Source organism: Xenopus tropicalis, chromosome 3 (genome assembly GCF_000004195.4).
Source record: "Xenopus tropicalis strain Nigerian chromosome 3, UCB_Xtro_10.0, whole genome shotgun sequence".
Taxonomy (NCBI): domain Eukaryota; kingdom Metazoa; phylum Chordata; class Amphibia; order Anura; family Pipidae; genus Xenopus; species Xenopus tropicalis.
The window spans coordinates 27,750,677-27,770,073 of NC_030679.2; the positions used below are offsets into that span (position 1 = coordinate 27,750,677).

A 19,397-nucleotide genomic window follows, 5' to 3' on the forward strand; every position below is an offset into this window, starting at 1 on the left:
AAACAGCTTACCTTCAGTTGCTCAGGAAGTTTAACCTAAGGTTCTAGGAAGGAATGTACTACAATTTCACATAATAGGTCTCGTTTGAGTACCCAGGCATAGCATGCAAAGGAAAGCTGCAATCAGCCATTTTTTTTGCACATTGAACACTGCGTTTCAGAGCATAGAGACCTCTGGTCTGTGCCTATAATTGTGCTAGGCTGTGTTTGATTCTAAAGAGGCGGACATGTGGGAGACATATAGGAGGCACACTCTTGTACCCCTTAGTGCTCTTGCACCTGCACCCAGAGGCTTCATATCTATATGTACAGGGCTAAAAAACAGAAACATCAACCAAAATATAACTTTTTTTGTTTATTTATAAAATATATATGGACTGACAACAAATGAGCAGAAATTAAAGAGATTATATGTAAATGTATATGGAATTCTTAGGGGTGATTGGATTTCAGGTTTGATTCCACAACCAATCAGAAAGCCTCTTTTTCAAACAAAGGCAAATCAGCCAGAAGGGCTGTGGATGTGAGCACATTTGTTACAACTTTCATATAGGAGCACTTAAAAAACATAAAAATATACAACACAAGACTATCCCAAACATTCAGTTGTGCACAATACAGAGTATTCCCTGATTATCAATCTTGGCTGGGTAGGATACCAGTTGGTGCTTACCATAAAACTCAGGATGAGTATTAAAGGTAAAGTACACCCTTTAAAAATAGTTATTTTGTTCTACATGTTTTAGCCTCAAATATCAGGAAATGAAGCAAACAACACTGCAGCTTCAATTCAAGTGCATAAAATCTGATTATGCAGCCCAGCAACGATCTGTTCACATCAAACCTCATGTTTAATAAAAAATAAAGTGTATTTATACATAGGAAACTGGATCCACAAGAAATGCATTGTGAGGGAAAGCTCTTGGCCTAAAAGGTTTAGCTGGATGATGAGAGTTTAACTGGGTTGTTTATGTCCAACACATTAAGGGGCATATTTATTATAGTGTTATATTTATTATAAGCCAACAACACCTGTGATGTTGCCCATAACAACCAATCAGATCTTTGCTTTTGTCTTTATATTTATAGGTGGCCATTCAAATCTAACTGCTGATTGATTTCCATGGGCAACATCACCAGTGATGTTGGCTTACATACTATAATAAATATGGCCCTTAGATGGAGGTTCTTAGGGAAAATTCTTAGTAAATGCACAGGTTTGTTCCAGCTGTACCAGCATACAGTTACTTTTAACAAAAGCTTGTATTATACTTGTATAGAGACAGGGTAGTCACATATCTTATGTGCACCATGTGAAATAGTGGTCTAAGTTTGTTTAGCTACCCCACAACTATCAGAGCGAATTCTCAGCTCCACTGTAAATAAATGGAAAATCTGCAATATACATATTACAGGCATTTACAAAGGGTTAACTGCACATGAATTATTCCTAAAAATGTAAGCCTTTACTGCTGCAGCAACAACAGTAACGTGAGCAAGTGCCTAAACAATGTGATCTAGTTAATATTTTGGGTATTTCCAATAACAATAAAAAAAAACATCAAAACAATATAACTTGTTTTGTGAATAAATCAAATAAACAGTAACACTATACAAAAAAAAGCTAGTCTTCGCTGCACGGTTAGTGCAAAAAGTCCCTCTGTTAAGAGAGCTGTTCTCTGAAATGTGGGAAGTCCCAACATTTTGGAAAAAGTCCTGCAAAAAGTAGACGAGTTCTAATACAGTCCTGTCCCCAAAAAACAGGCAAACTGGATATATTGTCCTGAAATAACCTAGGAGTGGATCCGCTGACCCTTATCCAGGCACATTGATGGGAGAAGTTCATAAAATGGTAAAGTATAGGCTCACAGCCTGCCGTGAGTACACTTAGAAAAATGTCATTTCAGGGTTGTTTTTTAAATCTCAACATCACTTTCCTTGTCATTATCATGGTCACCATCATAAAATTCATTTGAAGCTTCAGGCCTTGAAAAAAAAAAAAAAGGAAACAGATTAAAACTATTAAGCAAATATATCAGTTTTGTTGCTTATTACAATAAAGATCCATGACCTTCTACATATTCCAGTCGCATGTAATGCCACATGAAACATGCAAACTGCTTGTTACCTGTTGTCTGTGGCCAGAACCAAAGGCAAGCAGCCTGTTCTGCAGGCATACAAAGACAAAGGCTAAAGTACACCAGATGTGGGCAGCAAAGGCAGTTCTGGAACAAAGCTTAACACAAAACAATCCAAGTACAGTTACAGGACCCATTATCCAGAATGCTTGGGACCTGAGATTTTCGAGATAAGGGGTCTTTCTGTAATTTTGATCTCCATACCTCCATACCATCTACAAAAAATAAAATATTAATTAAACCCAATAGGATTGTTTCAACTTCAATAAGGATTAATTATATCTCAGTTAGGATCAATTACAAGGTACTGTAAATTATTACAGAGAGAAAGGAAATCATTTTTAAAAATCAAAATGATTTGATTAAAATAAAAAAAAATTATATTATTTTTTTTTAGTAGTATTAAGGTATGGAGATCCAAATTACAGAGAGACTCCTTATCCGGAAATCCCCAGGTCCTGAGCATTCTGGATGACAGGTTTCATACCTGTATTTCTTAATTAAAACAAAAGGCAAAAAGTGTTGTTTAGCAAATGCCCTACTAAAAATGTTGCAAAAAAGGAGGTACGCCATCTTAGTAAACTACGGCAAAAATTCTGTACACCAAGTAAAGCTTTTAATGCTGCTTTGGACTACAGAGCTTACAAGTAAGCTTCTCAAACAAAGAACCAAGCTTTCAAAATTTTCCAGTGCAACCACTGTTTGTTGGATGTATTAGAAAGGGTTCCCTAACAGGTCATGTAGACTCCATGTCATTGTGTTTTAGCAGACAGCATTTTGAAAGTCATTAACTTGCCTGCTGTAGTTGTCTTCTGAACCCCTCTCTTCTGGATCTGGCTCATCTGTGCGCTCATAGCTCAGAATGTCCGATGGAACATCGTGGATCTGAACACTGGGTGCATGGTTCAACATCTTTAGGTTCTCAAAAATGGTCTGTCTGATTTGATCTAGATACTGTTGAAATGAGAGGAAAAATGTAGCAGAAACTGAACAATGTGATTCATTAGGTAGAAAGGATCCAGATAAAAACAGAGGAAAACTACTGTAGTGCAGAATCCACTCTATATTTCTGATATTGTTAGAATTACACACATATACTGAGGTGCCTTATGTTATGTGCCCTCCTAGTTATTATAATCACTTACCTGAGACCATGGGCCAGGGCCCCTGCTTGCATAAGCCTAGGGTACACCTGTAGGAGTACTATGATACAATCTTCTTCCTATTCTTTGTTTTGTTAAAGTCTTTTAAGCTCAGCTTTTCACTCTAGTGTGCATGTGCACCCAGATCAGAAGAAAAAAGAAGTAGACGAAGAAGGCAGCTAAAGTGCTCCTACAGATATATTTCAGGCTGGTGCAGTTTTTAGCAATAGGAGCACCAGCCTGGGGTCTCTGGTAATAATTACAGTATATATGTTGTAATTACCGGGGGTAGGGGGAGGGGTTTCTAACATTTTGGTACCCCAAGTGATTATACTTCTCCATCTCCTTTATAAAGAGTCTTACCTGCCGGGAGTTTTGGTTTTCAATTCTGGTACTAACATCCGGATGAAGCGTAAAATCTGGCGCAAAGTACTCAAAGTATTCTATATGGAAAGAACATTTTTTTTTTTTTTAATAAAGCGGATACTCGGCTGCAACACAATCTATAAAATCTCCGGCAAGACCTGGCTCAAACAAAGGTAAAGAGGGTCAGCAAAGCTCACTAATTATATAAAATAAAAACCCTGCAAAAGCCACAAACATATTAACTAGAATAAGATATAGGCATCAAGCAGAGAAAAGCTAAATGTTTACAGGTGTCAGGTTCTCTTTAATATTGGTTTGTTATCATTACATAAAGGAAACAGTAAAAACTATGAAATTAAAGCTATGCGCTTAATAATTCATACACACATACCGCTATAAGGCAGCTCTTCACTAATTGTCTCATCAACAAGCAGCGACGTTTCATAAGTCCTGGAAAAAAAACAGATAGGTAAATTATTTATTCCAAAGAACATCCTTCCCTGGAGGTATGATCTTACTGGGCTGAAGTACTGAACTTCCTTGGGGAGGGTATAGAAGTATTAAGTGCATAGGAGAACACTCGACTACTTTAAAGAACCCATACTTGGACTGCCAATTCTGCAGTGTAATGGCCAGAGTATGAGACCAAATCATTCTGCTTTCCCAGTCAATATGTGATCACCTGGGCCAGGTTAAAATTCCCATTGGACATGTGCCCCCTTTGTGATGTGATTGTTGGCCCAAGGACTGACTGTTCAGAGAACTGCTAGGGTATTTGACAGCTATCTGGTTGCTACAGCTTAAATTTCCAAGACAGACAACCTTGCAACAAAAACTGCCAATACAAAAAAAGACCAACTGCGAACTGTAATAATATAACACTGTCTACATAATATTTAAATTCAGAGCAGACTATCCACATTTAAGAATGAAGTTATTTGTAAATAGGTCTGACTGTTTATAATCTCTGCATTGCTAATTCTGACCCCTGCAACAACGTAGCAGAAGCAAGGTTATTAACGGACCAACAGGGTAAATGAACTCTGCTAATTTTATTTTCTCTCTCTATTAATATATAATATAACAACTGTTGATTCACTGCTCAACAAAAATCATTTTTTCTCTCTCCTAATATCACTAGATAAACCACACTCAAAATATACATAAGCTAGTATAGTAAAGCATATTGCTATTCATAATTCACAGACAGCAGGTTCCTCCCATTTACATTACATAACTGTAACTGAATATGTCAAAGGATACTGAATTAGATATGAGGGTAACCTCACTGGCCTCAAGTTGTCATGCAACCCATCCTTCTTGCGGACAGTGCATAAAGCCTAGTGTAGGAACTACTGGCAATCTTTGGTAAAAACACTAGCAAGGATATTTAAAGAGCAGGCTAATAACTTACCAGCAGCGAGCTACATTACGCACAGTGTAACCACCTCCACCAAGAACAAGCAAAGGAATATTGAAGCTTTTCACATACTGAACGCATTCCCTAGGTAAAAAAAATACATTCATATCACATGACAGGTAAGGATTTAATTTCAATCATGTTTAACGTGTGTTAAAGGGATGCTGCTGCAGTTTGTCTTTGGCTGAATAAGAATGTGAAAACAAGCACAGTAATGTAAGCATTTGTGTCTCTTTTCTACTACATGTTTTTGATGTCATTTTTATGCCTATGCTCATAATGAAAAGTCAATTAGTGATAGATGGTTTGGGCAGGTTTAGGTAACAAAGGGATAGCTGCTATCTATCACTAAGTATTTTCGGAATGGTCAATAGCCCTAAATAGCGCAGGATACTATTGAGACCCAAATGTGTAAAGTGTTTTTTTTCCCTGTATCACAAAAGCTTTAGTCAACTTACACCGGCATATTGTTGAAATGCCCACTACAGAACAAGTGTGAGGTGTGTTTCACTCCTTATGCGGTGGATAAAGCTTCAGTGTGAGGCTTGCATGCAAAACACTTTCATCTTTTGGTGTTCCTGGTCCTTTAACTAGAGATACTGTCTGGTGTCTAATCAAAGCTGTGCTTTAAAACCCAGAAGAGGCACATCAGCTTATAAAGCATGTGGAAGAATCCTCAATTTCCTAATCAGGGCTGTTCTGCTATATGATTAAGAAGGTTTTAGGTGTTTCTATAGTACTACTCTTTTGCTGATAAAAAAACCATAGCCCAAGTGTAAATATATTTTATAAGAACTTACCCATGGCCCCTTATGCTCAGGTTAAAACACCCCAGTCTGTCACAACCCAGGGAGTCTGCTCCACACTAGGAAAACAGGTAAATAGCAATGTTTATATTTACAACTTTACAAGTTCAGACAAAATAAGTCATGAAAGCAGTTATTCTTCTACTTTAACTAATAGGTTGATGTGGGCAAACTTATGACTTTGTATTACATTTTAACCTTTTGCTGGATGCAATGGAACAGCACTGGAAAGCCTAAAAAATCAGGCCTATAGAACTGTAGCCATACTGTATTTCAAAAAATGAGCTATATTCTGTTAGTTGTATGTATACAGTTTAACTATAAGCATTTTAAAGACTGCCGTAATGTTTATTCACTGAAAATATTTAAAGCTTCATGATCTGTTTAACCAAAATGTATTTAAAATGTGAATAGAAACATTTCCAATTTATTTCAACACTTAAGAACCAGCTGAGCATGGTAAACTTAACCTGGTTATCACTGCACAGATTGTTTATTCACTTATGTATTTTTTTTAAAGGAACTGGATGCACAGATTCCTTAAGCAATCAATTTGGCCAATCACCTTCTGCAGTGACAGCCAAAAAGAAGGCAAACTATGACTGACAGACAATTTAATTCAGCACATAAATGGATCAGTGGGCATCAATGAATGACCCAGCTTATCGCCCAGCAACCTTATCTACTGGATCACTGTAGATCATTGCTATGCATGTGTGTAGTCTCACCATGTGTGTGTGGATGACCTATATACAGAATACTGAATCTCAGATGTATCTGAGGCCAGCTATATTGCCAAATGATAAATAGGGCCGGATCAAAACAAGCTTAACTGGGAAATCATTTGATACTAGACTGTTATACCAGATAAATCTGAATGAAGAGGGAAACAATATATTTAATACAAAAGATAAAAAAATTAAAAAACATTTAAAACAATTACCAAAGGTTTAATGTATCTTGGGTTTTTAATCCCATATAAAAGTACTTTTTATTCCTCTGAACACCCCAGCTTAATAGTAAAAGATTTGTTTCTCATGGATTGTCAAGCTATTCTGAAACAGTTTATCTTACCTGCAAAACAATACAGGTGGGCTGATAGAAATCTATCACCTGTTTGATAACAGGCTGGAATAAGTGCCTATAACCTAGAAGAAATAATAAGATATTTTCAGTAACATGTCCTATACAGTGGCTTGCAAAAGTATTCGGTCCCCTTGAACTTTTCCACATTTTGTCACATTACAGCCACAAACATGAATCAATTTTATTGGAATTCCACATGAAAGACCAATACAAAGTGGTGTACACGTGAGAAGTGGAATGAAAATCATACATGATTCCAAACATTTTTTACAAATAAATAACTGCAAAGTGGGGTGTGCGTAATTATTCAGTGGGGGTGGTGTGTTCAGAGTGATGTGCAGTGTTAGTTTTCTGCCACACATAGCGTTTTGCATTGTGGCCAAAAAGTTCCATTTTGGTCTCATCTGACCAGAGCACCTTCTTCCACATGTTTGCTGTGTCCCCTGCATGGCTTGTGGCAAACTGCAAACGGGACTTCTTATGGTTTTCTGTTAACAATGGCTTTGTTTTTGCCACTCTTCCATAAAGGCCAACTTTGTGCAGTGCATGGCTAATAGTTGTCCTATGGACAGATTCCCCCACCTGAGCTGTAGATCTCTGCAGCTCATCCAGAGTCACCATGGGCCTCTTGGCTGCATTTCTGATCAGCGCTCTCCTTGTTCGGCCTGTGAGTTTAGGTGGACGGCCTTGTCTTGGTAGGTTTACAGTTGTGCCATACTCCTTCCATTTCTGAATGATCGCTTGAACAGTGCTCCGTGGGATGTTCAAGGCTTTGGAAATCTTTTTGTAGCCTAAGCCTGCTTTAAATTTCTCAATAACTTTATCCCTGACCTGTCTGGTGTGTTCTTTGGACTTCATGGTGTTGTTGCTCCCAATATTCTCTTAGACAACCTCTGAGGCCGTCACAGAGCAGCTGTATTTGTACTGACATTAGATTACACACAGGTGCACTCTATTTAGTCATTAGCACTCATCAGGCAATGTCTATGGGCAACTGACTGCACTCAGACCAAAGGGGGCTGAATAATTACGCAAACCCCACTTTGCAGTTATTTATTTGTAAAAAATGTTTGGAATCATGTATGATTTTCATTCCACTTCTCACATGTACACCACTTTGTATTGGTCTTTCACGTGGAATTCCAATAAAATTGATTCATGTTTGTGGCTGTAATGTGAAAAAATGTGGAAAAGTTCAAGGGGGCCGAATACTTTTGCAAGCCACTGTATTTCGTAGATAACACACATTTTTTAGTAACCCTGTAGCCTTTAGCTGTAAAAATCCCCATACAGAACCATTGCAATTCTAAATATTCTAGTTGTCATTAAACCAGTGGAATGACCTAATCACTGAACCCCTCTTGTGACAATGCTTTCAAGGGTCACTAAGCCTTAATTTTCTCCCTGTATTTTTCAAGCAAAAAAAATGTACAGCTGAATGTATAATGTGTTTCCTCCTGCTCCATTTCACCTAAGGTTTCATGAAGGGATACTGGCTTAATTTGCTATTTAAGCCTCTCATAGCACACACTGGCCACAACTTACTGTATCCCAAATCAAACGCCACCCTTTAATGCTATAATCTCCTAATAATAAATCAGCAAAAGACAAAGAATTAAGTTATGGAAGAATTCTCGTAAAGAAGAATTAGTGTAAACTTTCTTAGCGTGATTCTTTGAGCTCTCTTGCTTTCTTTACAGTAACTTTTTAAAATGAATAGCAATAAACAATTGTGATATTAGATATTAGGAGTTTTATACTACTTGGCAGGCTTTCAGCTCAATAGCTTTTTGAAGACCCTGTGTCACTGCTCATTCTCAGTTGAGCCAAACACCTGGTATTAGCAGTCTGCAGAAACTGCAAATATTTCTATATTTTTAGACACCACATATAAAATTAATGTGAATTAATGATTTTAGCCTGCCTTTAAAAGAAAATACTTTTATAATAAGACATTACCATACTATAGGTATGCCCTTGTACCAAGCAGAACCTACTAGAAAAATGTATAGTGAACTTCAGTGTACACTCTGCTTGTGAACCAGGTATAGAACAAAAGATGATTGTGCCACCCAACTTACAGACCTTACTGATGGAAGCTGGAACTTACTTTGATCATCTATGCCATCTCTTAAGGGAACATTCAAACAGTAATATCTTCCACTTTCTGCTCCCACTTCGTACATATCCCCTATAGGATAAAACAGAAGCTGAATAATAAATATAATCAAAGTTTGTGGGGTTAAATTATCGAGTACCTTTCTTAGGCTCATGGCAATAGCTGACCATTTGTTTCTGGTAATGCCTTACAAGGCACCAGTTTGGTTATCAGGTAAATGTGTATGCTTCATGGAGGTGTGTTTTAAGACTCTGTGGGACAAAAGAGTGTCTGACATTGTGGGTTAATGAATTCCACAGGTATGGAGCTGCTCTAGTAAAGGTGAGCATGTGATGAGGTTACTAGAGCATCATTACCGTATATAGTCGAGAATAAGCCGAGGCGGAGCTTTCAGCACATTTTTCATGCTGAAAATCTCGGCTTATACTCGAGTATATACGGTAAGTTTAAGATCATTAGAGGATTGAAGTGGTTGATTTGGGGTGTACCTGGAGATAGGGCTGGAAATGTAAGGTGGAACATTGTTACTGAGGGCTTTGTAGGCGAATGTAAGGAGTAATAATTACATGGTCCTTCCCTACTGTTTTTTTCTTGTGAGGAGCTTCAGCTCCATGGACTTCCTTTCAGAACCAAGTCATTTGCTATCCTAATTAATAACTAACTCACACAATATTTAACCTATTGGACCATGGCTTGACAGTGTTTCATCACTTTAAAGTAAATACACATTATTATAGCTCTCTTTTGCATGCAGAACAGCAATTTACATGTTAGTAATGTCTGAATACAAAAAGGGTGCAAGATTGGCTACAGGAGGAAAAAAAAAAAGGTATACACAAGTGTTTATCCATGTAATCCAAATATATAATTACGTTTATCCATTTTGCACACTCGGCCGTTTCAAAGGCTGTTTATTACTGGTGAGCGACTGCCTACACTAGCAGATAAAGACTATTTTAGTATTACGGTCACATACTGGTGTATCTATTGTGAAGGTAGAAAAATGGCTTAGAAATTTGGACACAAGGGCAAACAGCCAATTATTCTTATTATTCTGACTATAGACCTTTCTTGCCTATTGTCTGGAATATAAAAGACTGGCTGTATATCAAAATGAAACATTTTATAATGCTATTTGGCCACTAGTTGCTAATTTATTATTAGCAAAATGATTTACAATAAGAGTAAGCATTTCAAGACATTTCTCCACCTGTGCTCCAACATTATGGTGTGTGTCCAACTGCCCTCATTTCTACTGTTCCTTTTAACAGTACTCACCTGTACCAGGGAAAAAATAATTCCCATACTTGTGAAATGATACTGTCATAACTCTGTCAGTGAGGTAGAATGCTTCCTGTACTCCATCTCCATGATGAATATCAATATCTACATAAAGAACACGAGGATGATACCTAGGGGTAAACCCACAAAACATTATGTTAACATGAAGTTCATAAAACAGGTAACATCCCTTTTGGGAAGTTATGTGCATCAGACTAAAACACAAGGAGAAAGAAATTAATTAATACTGCACAGTATGTGCATGCATTAACCCCTTTTGGGAAAGCAAGCTTCCTTTTGGGAGCACCCCTTGCAATTTTTCATTGTTTTTTTTTATTGTTTTGGATAAGTACCAGAGATTACAGGCCACACAAATGCACAAATAGTTACTACAGCTAAAAAATTTTGAAAAGTGAATCAAATGTATTTTTCCAAAACTACATGTTACTCTAATATTAGAAGCTGTTATTAGGTTCATAACTGCAGCATCCCAGAGAATGGGCAAGCATTCGCAGACTAGGCATTGTAAAACCAATGTAGAATGTATTATAGGATTATAAAATAAGACAAATTATCATAGGACTGCATCTACATCAGGGGTTCCCAAACGTTTTTACCTGTGAACAACTTTTAAATGTAAAAAAAGTTGGGGAGCAATGCAAGCATGAAAAAAGGTCCTAAAGATTGACCAGTAAGGGCTGTGATTGGTTATTTGGTAACTCAGTGTAGACTGGCAGCCTACAGGGGCCTCTGTTTGGCAGTACACATGGTTTCTATGCCTCCAATTCAGAAATTAAAAAATAAGCCCCTGCTTTGAGGTCCTTGGTAACAACATCCAATAGGTTGGTGAGCAACATGTTGCTTGCGAGCCACAGGTGGCGGATCACTGATCTACATGATGACAGCATACCTATTTATGGAAGTTTCTTCTTTTAGGAGAAAGCCATTTTAATTCAGATTTATGGTACTTACTTAAGTAGCTCAAGAATGCCAATAACGATGTCATTCACATAACAAAACCCAGATGCCTGTGATAAACAAAGAAATATAGCCGTCAATGAGGAAAATATGGCAAATATCAGGTTATGTTTTTAAATATCAAACAGGTACCTCAAATTTTTTAGCATGGTGCAGTCCGCCAGCCCAGTTAATTGCAATGTCACAGATCTGTGGATATTAAAAAGAAACAAAATCAAGAGCTTATTTAAGAAGAAATGCTATTATTCCTGTCACATTCTCTAAATTTGACGTGTCTTATTCAGATTAATATAAAACTAAGGGCTTTAAGGACACACGGAAAGCAGAGAGCACAGAAGAGACAGACATCCTCTATACATATTGATTCATATGTATTAAAACCCTGGTACTTTAAAATGCTGAATAAAGAGCCCCAATTTTACCTTTTTTTTAGGGGATGTCAGGGAAATGCATAAAAGCAACTAAGCACACAAAGAATATAACACTGGAGTCGGTTTAACTCTGAAATACATGATTTAGGGTGTTAATGACAAGAGTTAAGAGCTGCTGCATTATGTTAGACTATATGGACAGCTTTACTAGAACAACATGATGTAAAATCAGGGAAAAACACCCAATCAAATGCATTAGAAAAAAAACAGTGTAAAATGCTGGAAAATTTAAAATCAGGGCATGTACAATTGAGGTTTCCCTGTACATTATTAATCGTATACGACAGATTTAAGGAGTTAATTTACCAGTCCAAACAAAATCCCAAACTGACAGTTTAACAAGAAACACTAGCTACTGCATTAAAAAAAACATATGGATCTGCTTTGTCCTGTTCGCAGTTTTCCACATTAAATGCCGACCACTAATTGGGGCTCACTTAGCAAGGAGCTGTGGAATGCATTAATGCTATTAAATTCAGACAAAATACAGTGTGAATCATTAAACATGTAACGTCTATGTAAATCTAGCTCTAAGTAAGAACCTTTAAACGCATGCCGAGGCCCAATAACTACTGCCCGAAGCAAGGAATAGTAAGCTCTGTTAGCAAACTTGCACTAATCCACATAGAGAATTGCATAAATTACTTGGAAAATGTACTAAAATACAAACATTAAATATAAATGTACTGACTAAACAATTACATGTAAAATGTGCTCCTCACCTTATTATTTAGCTGTGTTGCACCCTGCAAAGAGGCTCCTGTGTACCGAGAGCAAAATTCAAAGAGACCAGGGAAAACTGGGCTACAAAGTCGAAGAAAAAGATGTACATGGTTTTAAGGATTTAATTATTTACAATTTTCACAATAAAGTGACTTTTAAAATATGATGTTCTTGTTTAACATTAACATTGCTGTGCCCATTATTGGTACAGGGCAGTGCTTAAACACAAGTATAACTTTGTCACACAGGACAAATAGTCAGCTTACAAACCTCTATTAAAGCAACAAAACAGGGTTAAAAGGCATACTTGGGCAAAGAAACAGAAAAACTGGACTCCTGCAAAAACAGTATTGTGGACTGATGAATTCAAGTCTGATATTTTTGGGTCATTCTGATAAGTTTCTGTATGTCAAATGGGTGAAAAAAATGCATTCTGAAATTCTAAATCAAAGGAGTTGCCGGTGTATTCTTCAGTGCCATGCTATGGCCAGCTTAGAGTAATGACATGGTCTGCCCATGTCATCTTACCTTAACTACGCTGAACTGTGTTGTTACTGTGAACTCTAAGACAAATACATTGAGTTTTACTTAACAGAATGCCCAGATTTTGTTTTCCTGTGATCACTGCAGAAGGTGGCCATTTTAATTTCAAGATTTAGACCGTTTTTGTTTATTTAGGTAATGTTTGCCTATTGCTTTATATTCATAAACTGTGATTCTGTAATTTTGTGCTTTGTGTGAGAGATTGATAAAAGGACAAGGAAAGTCAAAATTAATTAAGCACACTATTCAATAGTACTACTATCGCTATGTAGAAACGCTATATTTCTGGCTTGCCTAGAGAAAGATTTACTGAGGTACACTTACTACATACTACAGACTCTTTTCAGTGAACAGTGCCGCCATCTTTAATAGGGATGCCCACTTCCTTTACCTCACTACTCTTTACTGCACATGCGTCCCCAACCAGGCTGTGTCTGTCAGCACCAAACCCCCCCCCCCCCCCCGCTCCTCAAGCACTTGCAGGCTGTGTCTTTGTGATCCCATGCCGCCCTCCCCCCGGCCCCCGCTCCTGCACAGACACCAACCGGCACAGTCACCAAGCCCCCCCCCCCCGCTCCCATCCCCGCTCCTGCACAGACTGAAGAAACTCCACTTCAGCACAAGCCAGCTGTGTCCTCTCGCATGCAGACAGCACGTCGCCATGGCAACCGGAGCGCGCCTGCTTGTGCTGAAGGGGAGCGCGCCAGCTTGTGCTGAAGGGGGGCGCCTGCTTGTGCTGCATAGGGTCATTTGCGCATGCGCCGCCTACAGTCCTGGTCCTCAGGTCCTTGCAGGAGCGATGCATTATGGGAATCCTCTTTACCCAGCTCAGCGGGTTTTTTTTTCCTGTTTGGCTTCTGATCATCTGATCGATTGCAATTTGGGGAGACTTAAGGGCACTATTGAGACAACTGAAGGTAAGCCTGCAGCTTGAGATTAACTCTTTGGTAGCCTTTCCTTCTCCTTTAAAGGTAAAATCACTGGGGGTATCTTTCACCCTGGTTATAACCATACCTTCTTCATAAATCCAGGTTTGGTTGGATATTTGGTCATATGGTTAGTGTGTCCTACTGCTACATATTCAGCTTTAAATGTAGCAATCCAGTGTTAAGGCACAAATTTGCTTTGAAATACTACATGCACAAACAGTTACACACTGTTGTCTCTCGACCGTGCAATAGATTTGATTTGTTGCAAACACAGTTCACAGAAAATGAGGGTTTGCCTGTCATATTAGCTGATGCTACAAGGCTGATTTTTAAATTCTAATGCTAATTGCACTGGTTTCAGAGCTGCAATGTACTAAAGATCTGAATTAATTACTAATCAGGCTTATAGTCTGACATTTATATTCTATATATACAGTATATTGTGAGCCGGTACCTAAGCTCAGGTAAGTGACAGTAGCACAGAGCATGTGCAGTTAAGCAGGAGAAAAGAAAATGAGGAGCTACTGGGGCATATTTGGGGGCACAGATCTTCACTGGCGTGGGCTGTTGTTGCCTTGGGTAAGAGAGAGTGCCATTCTAAAGAGGAAACATTGTAAAGGTTATTGAAAGGAAACCTACCAATCATCCCCAACATTGAAGGCATTTAGGCTCTTAGTGAAGCCTTGCATGTTATTGGGGCTCACTCTCTGAAGGAAGTCAATGTAGTCTTCAGAGTGAAATCGGCACATGTCATGCTGGGAAGCCTGGTATGGTTTGAAGACCTAAAGAAAAAAGACCCATTTCAAGAGCATAAGGCTGTGTGTGTACCCACATACATCAACCAGAATACCGATGATTAAAATATTGGACATGACTTAATCACTTCTCTTTTTTTCTTTTAAAGGTAACTTAACTACATTAAACACCGCGAGGGCCAGTATCCCTTTGTACATACAATGGAGCATCTTAGGTAAAGTGCTGGGTGTTTTGTATGTTATATGGTTAAAAAAAAAAAAAGAAGAAGAAGAAGAAAATGTATGCATAGAAAATAAATGTTAATTATCATTTTGGTGTATTAAGTATGATGCTTTTAGTCAGAAGGACTTTGTTACCATAGTATATGGGCTCACTACCCAGATAACCAGAAGGACACTACTTTTGAAAACTTTCAATAAAAAAAGACTATATTTACATAAATGGAGGTCTGGGCGTAGTCTTAGTCTCCATTCATTATGACGTCACATGTTATATTTCCCCGGTAGCCTAGACAAAGGAGCAGGGTAGGCCCCACAAATTGCCACCTTATGTGTTTTTTAGAGCCAATAAGGCACCAACTTCATGCACAATTACCGGCTTATTTTTTGGGACTTGCTGTTTGACCCTTTGAAGCTGCTGGGCACAAACCTGATGTTCACATAAGGGACATCCTTTGCCATGGGGGTTGTAGCCAAATATAAAATATATTACTAATATTTACTTTGCAATTATTACTGTTGGTTTTCTACATATGCTTATTTTATATATTTAGGAACTATATTGAGACATTCCTTCTCAGCATATATCAATATAAATGTGGCAGCATGAGATACCATACTACTTACATTATTCATAAACAGCAATAGGACAATGCAATATATTTCAAACTGCTGTTTTATAAAGGACTAAGGAAAAAATATTTGTTAGGGTAAGAGTTAGGACAGCTTCCTTACTTATGTATATTACAAACATTCGGAGAAGAATGTTCTGTTAACAATTAGCATTTTACTTATGCCTTGCTATTTGTGTGAAAAAAAAAAAACTCTACACTCAAACTATTATACTTACAATCATCTTCTTATAAAGTCCATAGTGTAGAACCAGACTGTGTGTAAGGGATAATCGGTGAGGTTTCATGGGATGACCTGTGCCTGAATGATAATGCAAATATTAAGGATCGTATCTGGCAATAAATGCTAGGTTAGCATTTTAATGGTTGCAATTGTGATGTTCTGATTTTCCCTTAAAACAATTCCATATCAATCTTCTTGAATATAGGCTACAAATACATATAAAAAATGATGGACAAACATTGGCCACAACATAAACTCTGTATTGCAAAGTGCAATAGACACCATATTTCTGTCCCTACCACTTTCCATATGCTGTCATGTTATGTTCCCCAAATGTTCACCCACTGTTTTAGTGTTTCAGATGCTGGCAAATATGACAGAATGGTGTGCAGTCAATAGATGCAAAACTGTGTCTTTAAACAAACATTTGAAGGACAACTATATTTACAACAAACACATTCATTTGGTGACCCACTGAGAAATAGCATGACATGGTCACAAAGTGTTGCCACCTTACAGAATTTTGGGCCCAATAATGATTTTGAGCAAACCACTATCTGTACATGGCTCTGGTTTGATATTGCACTCCAAAAATGTTGTGAGCAGTCTCTATAAAGCACAGCAGAATATGTTGGTTTTTAACAGAAAAAAAAACACACAAAAGCCACAAATATCCTGTAAACTATATCTTTATAATTTACAGTTTGCCCATTTCCCTAATGGCCACACTGTGAATTATCCTTATAAACGGTGTGTATCTACATCAGTATACACCATTTATAACTTAAAGGCACAAGCACTGCTACCCCCCCCCACCCCACAAACACACACACACATCTCTGCATGGATCCATCACAGTTCCTAAGGATACTGCAACAGGAACACAGCCTGTAAAGAGGAAGGGTGAGGAATAGATGCAGGAGGGAGCGAGCTGCCAGACAAGGGAATATGCTGAATCAGCAGGTGGGTGAGAACTTTAAGAAGACCTAACTTAAACACCTAAGTGAGAAGAAGCAGTGGTCGAGGGGATATGGAAACTCCCAAAGAGAACAGAGGGAAGGGAGAGAAGGAATAGATGTAAAACTGGGGGGGCTGGAGGGAGTGGAGATCAAAGGGATACCCAGAAGCCAGCAGAGGGGGAATGGATGGTTGGATTTACTTAAAGGACTTAAAGGAGAAGGAAATGTAAAAAAGTGTCTTTTATCACGTATCTTTTACACGGGGTTGGTGCTTCTGTTAGAAGAAAACCACACCAGCCTGGGTAACTGCAGTGAATGTTTCCTCTTCCTTCTTTCTTTCTTTCTTTTGAATCCTGGGGCCCACTCATGCGCAGTAGAGTGAAAAAGCCGTCTTTTTTGTTAAAGTTCAGCTTTTCACTTTACGGCACATGAGCAAGCAGCACACAGACATAAGATGGATGAGGAGACACTCGCGGGCTGGTATGGTTTTCTTCTGACAGATTGGTAATTAGATGTAAAAACCAAAAGTATAAACAGTGTGCAGATACAGCTTTCCAATGCTATTACATCTACAAATAACGCTAAAATCATTTAAACAAAATTTGGGTTAAGTTGCCCTTTAAACTACTGCACTTCTCACTGATTTCAGGAATATTTTTTCTCAAGACGTGTCCTTTGTGCATCTGTGTAATGTATCTATATGCCAGTGCCTCTGCCAGTGCCTCTCCTCATGCATCTATCGGGATTCCTGTGTCAGTGTGCTATGTGTTTCTATAAAAACCCATCATTTGTTTGCCTTTACGTCTTTACACCAATACTTACCATAATGGAAGTTCCCCACGTCCGGATCGTAAAAATAAGCCACAGTCTTTGCCATAACGCTGTCAAAAGCAGACCTAAAACACCCAAGTACTCCCTACAGAACTAGCAGCAGCGCTTCCGGCAGCGCACAGGAAATACGTTTGCTCCTTTTTCTCTCAGCAGCCCTGCAGGGCCCCATACGTCACCAGTTGCTATGCGGATCTGAATCCATTCAGTAGTTTCCCGTATTGGGCTCTACCCCCAGAGGGCGTGTATCCCAAGCTTGGAATCCCAGCGTTCCGTGCAGTCGCTTAGTGACCTTAGTGTAAATAAGCAATGTTACTAATAAAGTCATTATTAGCATTATTAGTATCGCCAGTCTTTTCCATTATTTCCTATTCTGACCTGTATAGTCATTTCCACCGTTCTTAATACACGGAAGTTAGAGCACTTGAGCGTTTCATTACACTGTGTTCCTGAGACCGGTTGCTTAGTTGGTTTTTGTAGGAGGTCCATAAACCAACAGAAGCCGTAACTGAAGGGGCTGCGGAAAGTGGGGTGATTTCGCAATGGGCGGAAGTGGGGCAGAGTAAGAGTATGTAGATTGTAAGCTCTGCAGGACAGGGATCACAGGGCACTTACTCTCTATTTATACTTGTTTATTGTATTTATTATGACACTTGTCCTCCCTGTGTGTAACTATATATTGTAAGATTGTGCAGCGCTGCCTATCCTAGTAGCACTTTATAGATAAAGTTATACATACATAATGTGGCTGGCAGGAAGGATTATGGGTGTGGGCCTGTGCCCAGGCATGTTACTTAGTGGGGCATATTTGTTGGTGGGGCCTAAGTCTACTACTAGTTAGCGGCAGTTGGTGGGCAAAACAATGCGGTGCTTTGCGGGGAGGTCCTGCTGACTAAGCAGAAGAGGGCTCTAATATTGGTGGCCCTAACCAGAAGTGATGTGGCCAAGCACATGGCCTGCTATTAACCGGCCTCCCTAACTCCAATCTTTCCCCCGTACAGTCTATATTAAATACTGCTGCCAGAATTCTCCTCCTCTCATCCAGGAGAGTTCAGGCCCTTCCCCTGCTAAAGTCCTTATCGTGGCTTCCTATTAAACAAAGAATATCTTACAAACTCCTTCTAACCTTCAAAGCCCTCCATTCGTCTGCTCCTCACAACATCTCTTCCCTTGTGTCTCCGTACGTTCCTGGCCGACTCCTTCGTTCCTCGCAGAGCAATCGTTTGGTTGCGCCCCCCAATATTACTGCGGTTTCCCGCCTTAAACCTTTCTGCCTTGCTGCCCCTTACATTTGGAATGCCCTCCCTGATTTCCTCCGGAGAGAATCCTCCCCCAGTCTTTTTAAAACCAAACTAAAAGACTACCTTTTGGAGCACTCGCCCAGCACCTGTTCTGGGAACTAGCACTTATATTGTACTGTCACCCACTGTGACCTACAGCACTTATATTTGCCTATTTGTATCTGTAAGTTACCCTCCCATATAGATTGTAAGCTCTACGGGGCAGGGACCTCCATCCTCTTGTGTCTTTGACTCTTAACTTATTGCAACTGTAACTGTATCTTGTATTTATTTGTATTTATTGTTATACTTTGTATTTATCTATTATCTTATTAACCCCCTGTTTGTATTAATGTATTCTACTGTACAGCGCTGCCTACATAAGTAGCGCTTTATAAATAAAGATATACATACATACATACATGGCCACCCAGATTAGGAGCAATACACAAGAGAAGAAAACTAAACCCTCCCATTCACACATGAACTTACTGCTCATTCTTCTCAACACCTTCCCCTAAAATGCCACAAACTTTTGGT

The 19,397-nt window shown here is 38.7% G+C and overlaps 1 protein-coding gene across 1 annotated transcript; it reads right to left on the reverse strand.

Annotated features, from left to right (window-relative positions):
• Window positions 1–341: 341 nt before the first annotated feature.
• Window positions 342–17,844, reverse strand: hdac3 (histone deacetylase 3). The gene is given in 15 exon segments (NM_001016883.2): window positions 342–1,985; window positions 2,934–3,091; window positions 3,643–3,722; window positions 4,037–4,095; window positions 5,060–5,149; window positions 5,866–5,930; window positions 6,946–7,019; window positions 9,068–9,148; window positions 10,355–10,488; window positions 11,330–11,385; window positions 11,468–11,524; window positions 12,489–12,570; window positions 14,601–14,743; window positions 15,786–15,868; window positions 17,572–17,844. Coding segments are annotated over 15 exon segments (1,287 nt in total). The 5' UTR covers window positions 17,627–17,844; the 3' UTR covers window positions 342–1,915.
• Between the last annotated feature and the right edge of the window lie 1,553 nt (window positions 17,845–19,397).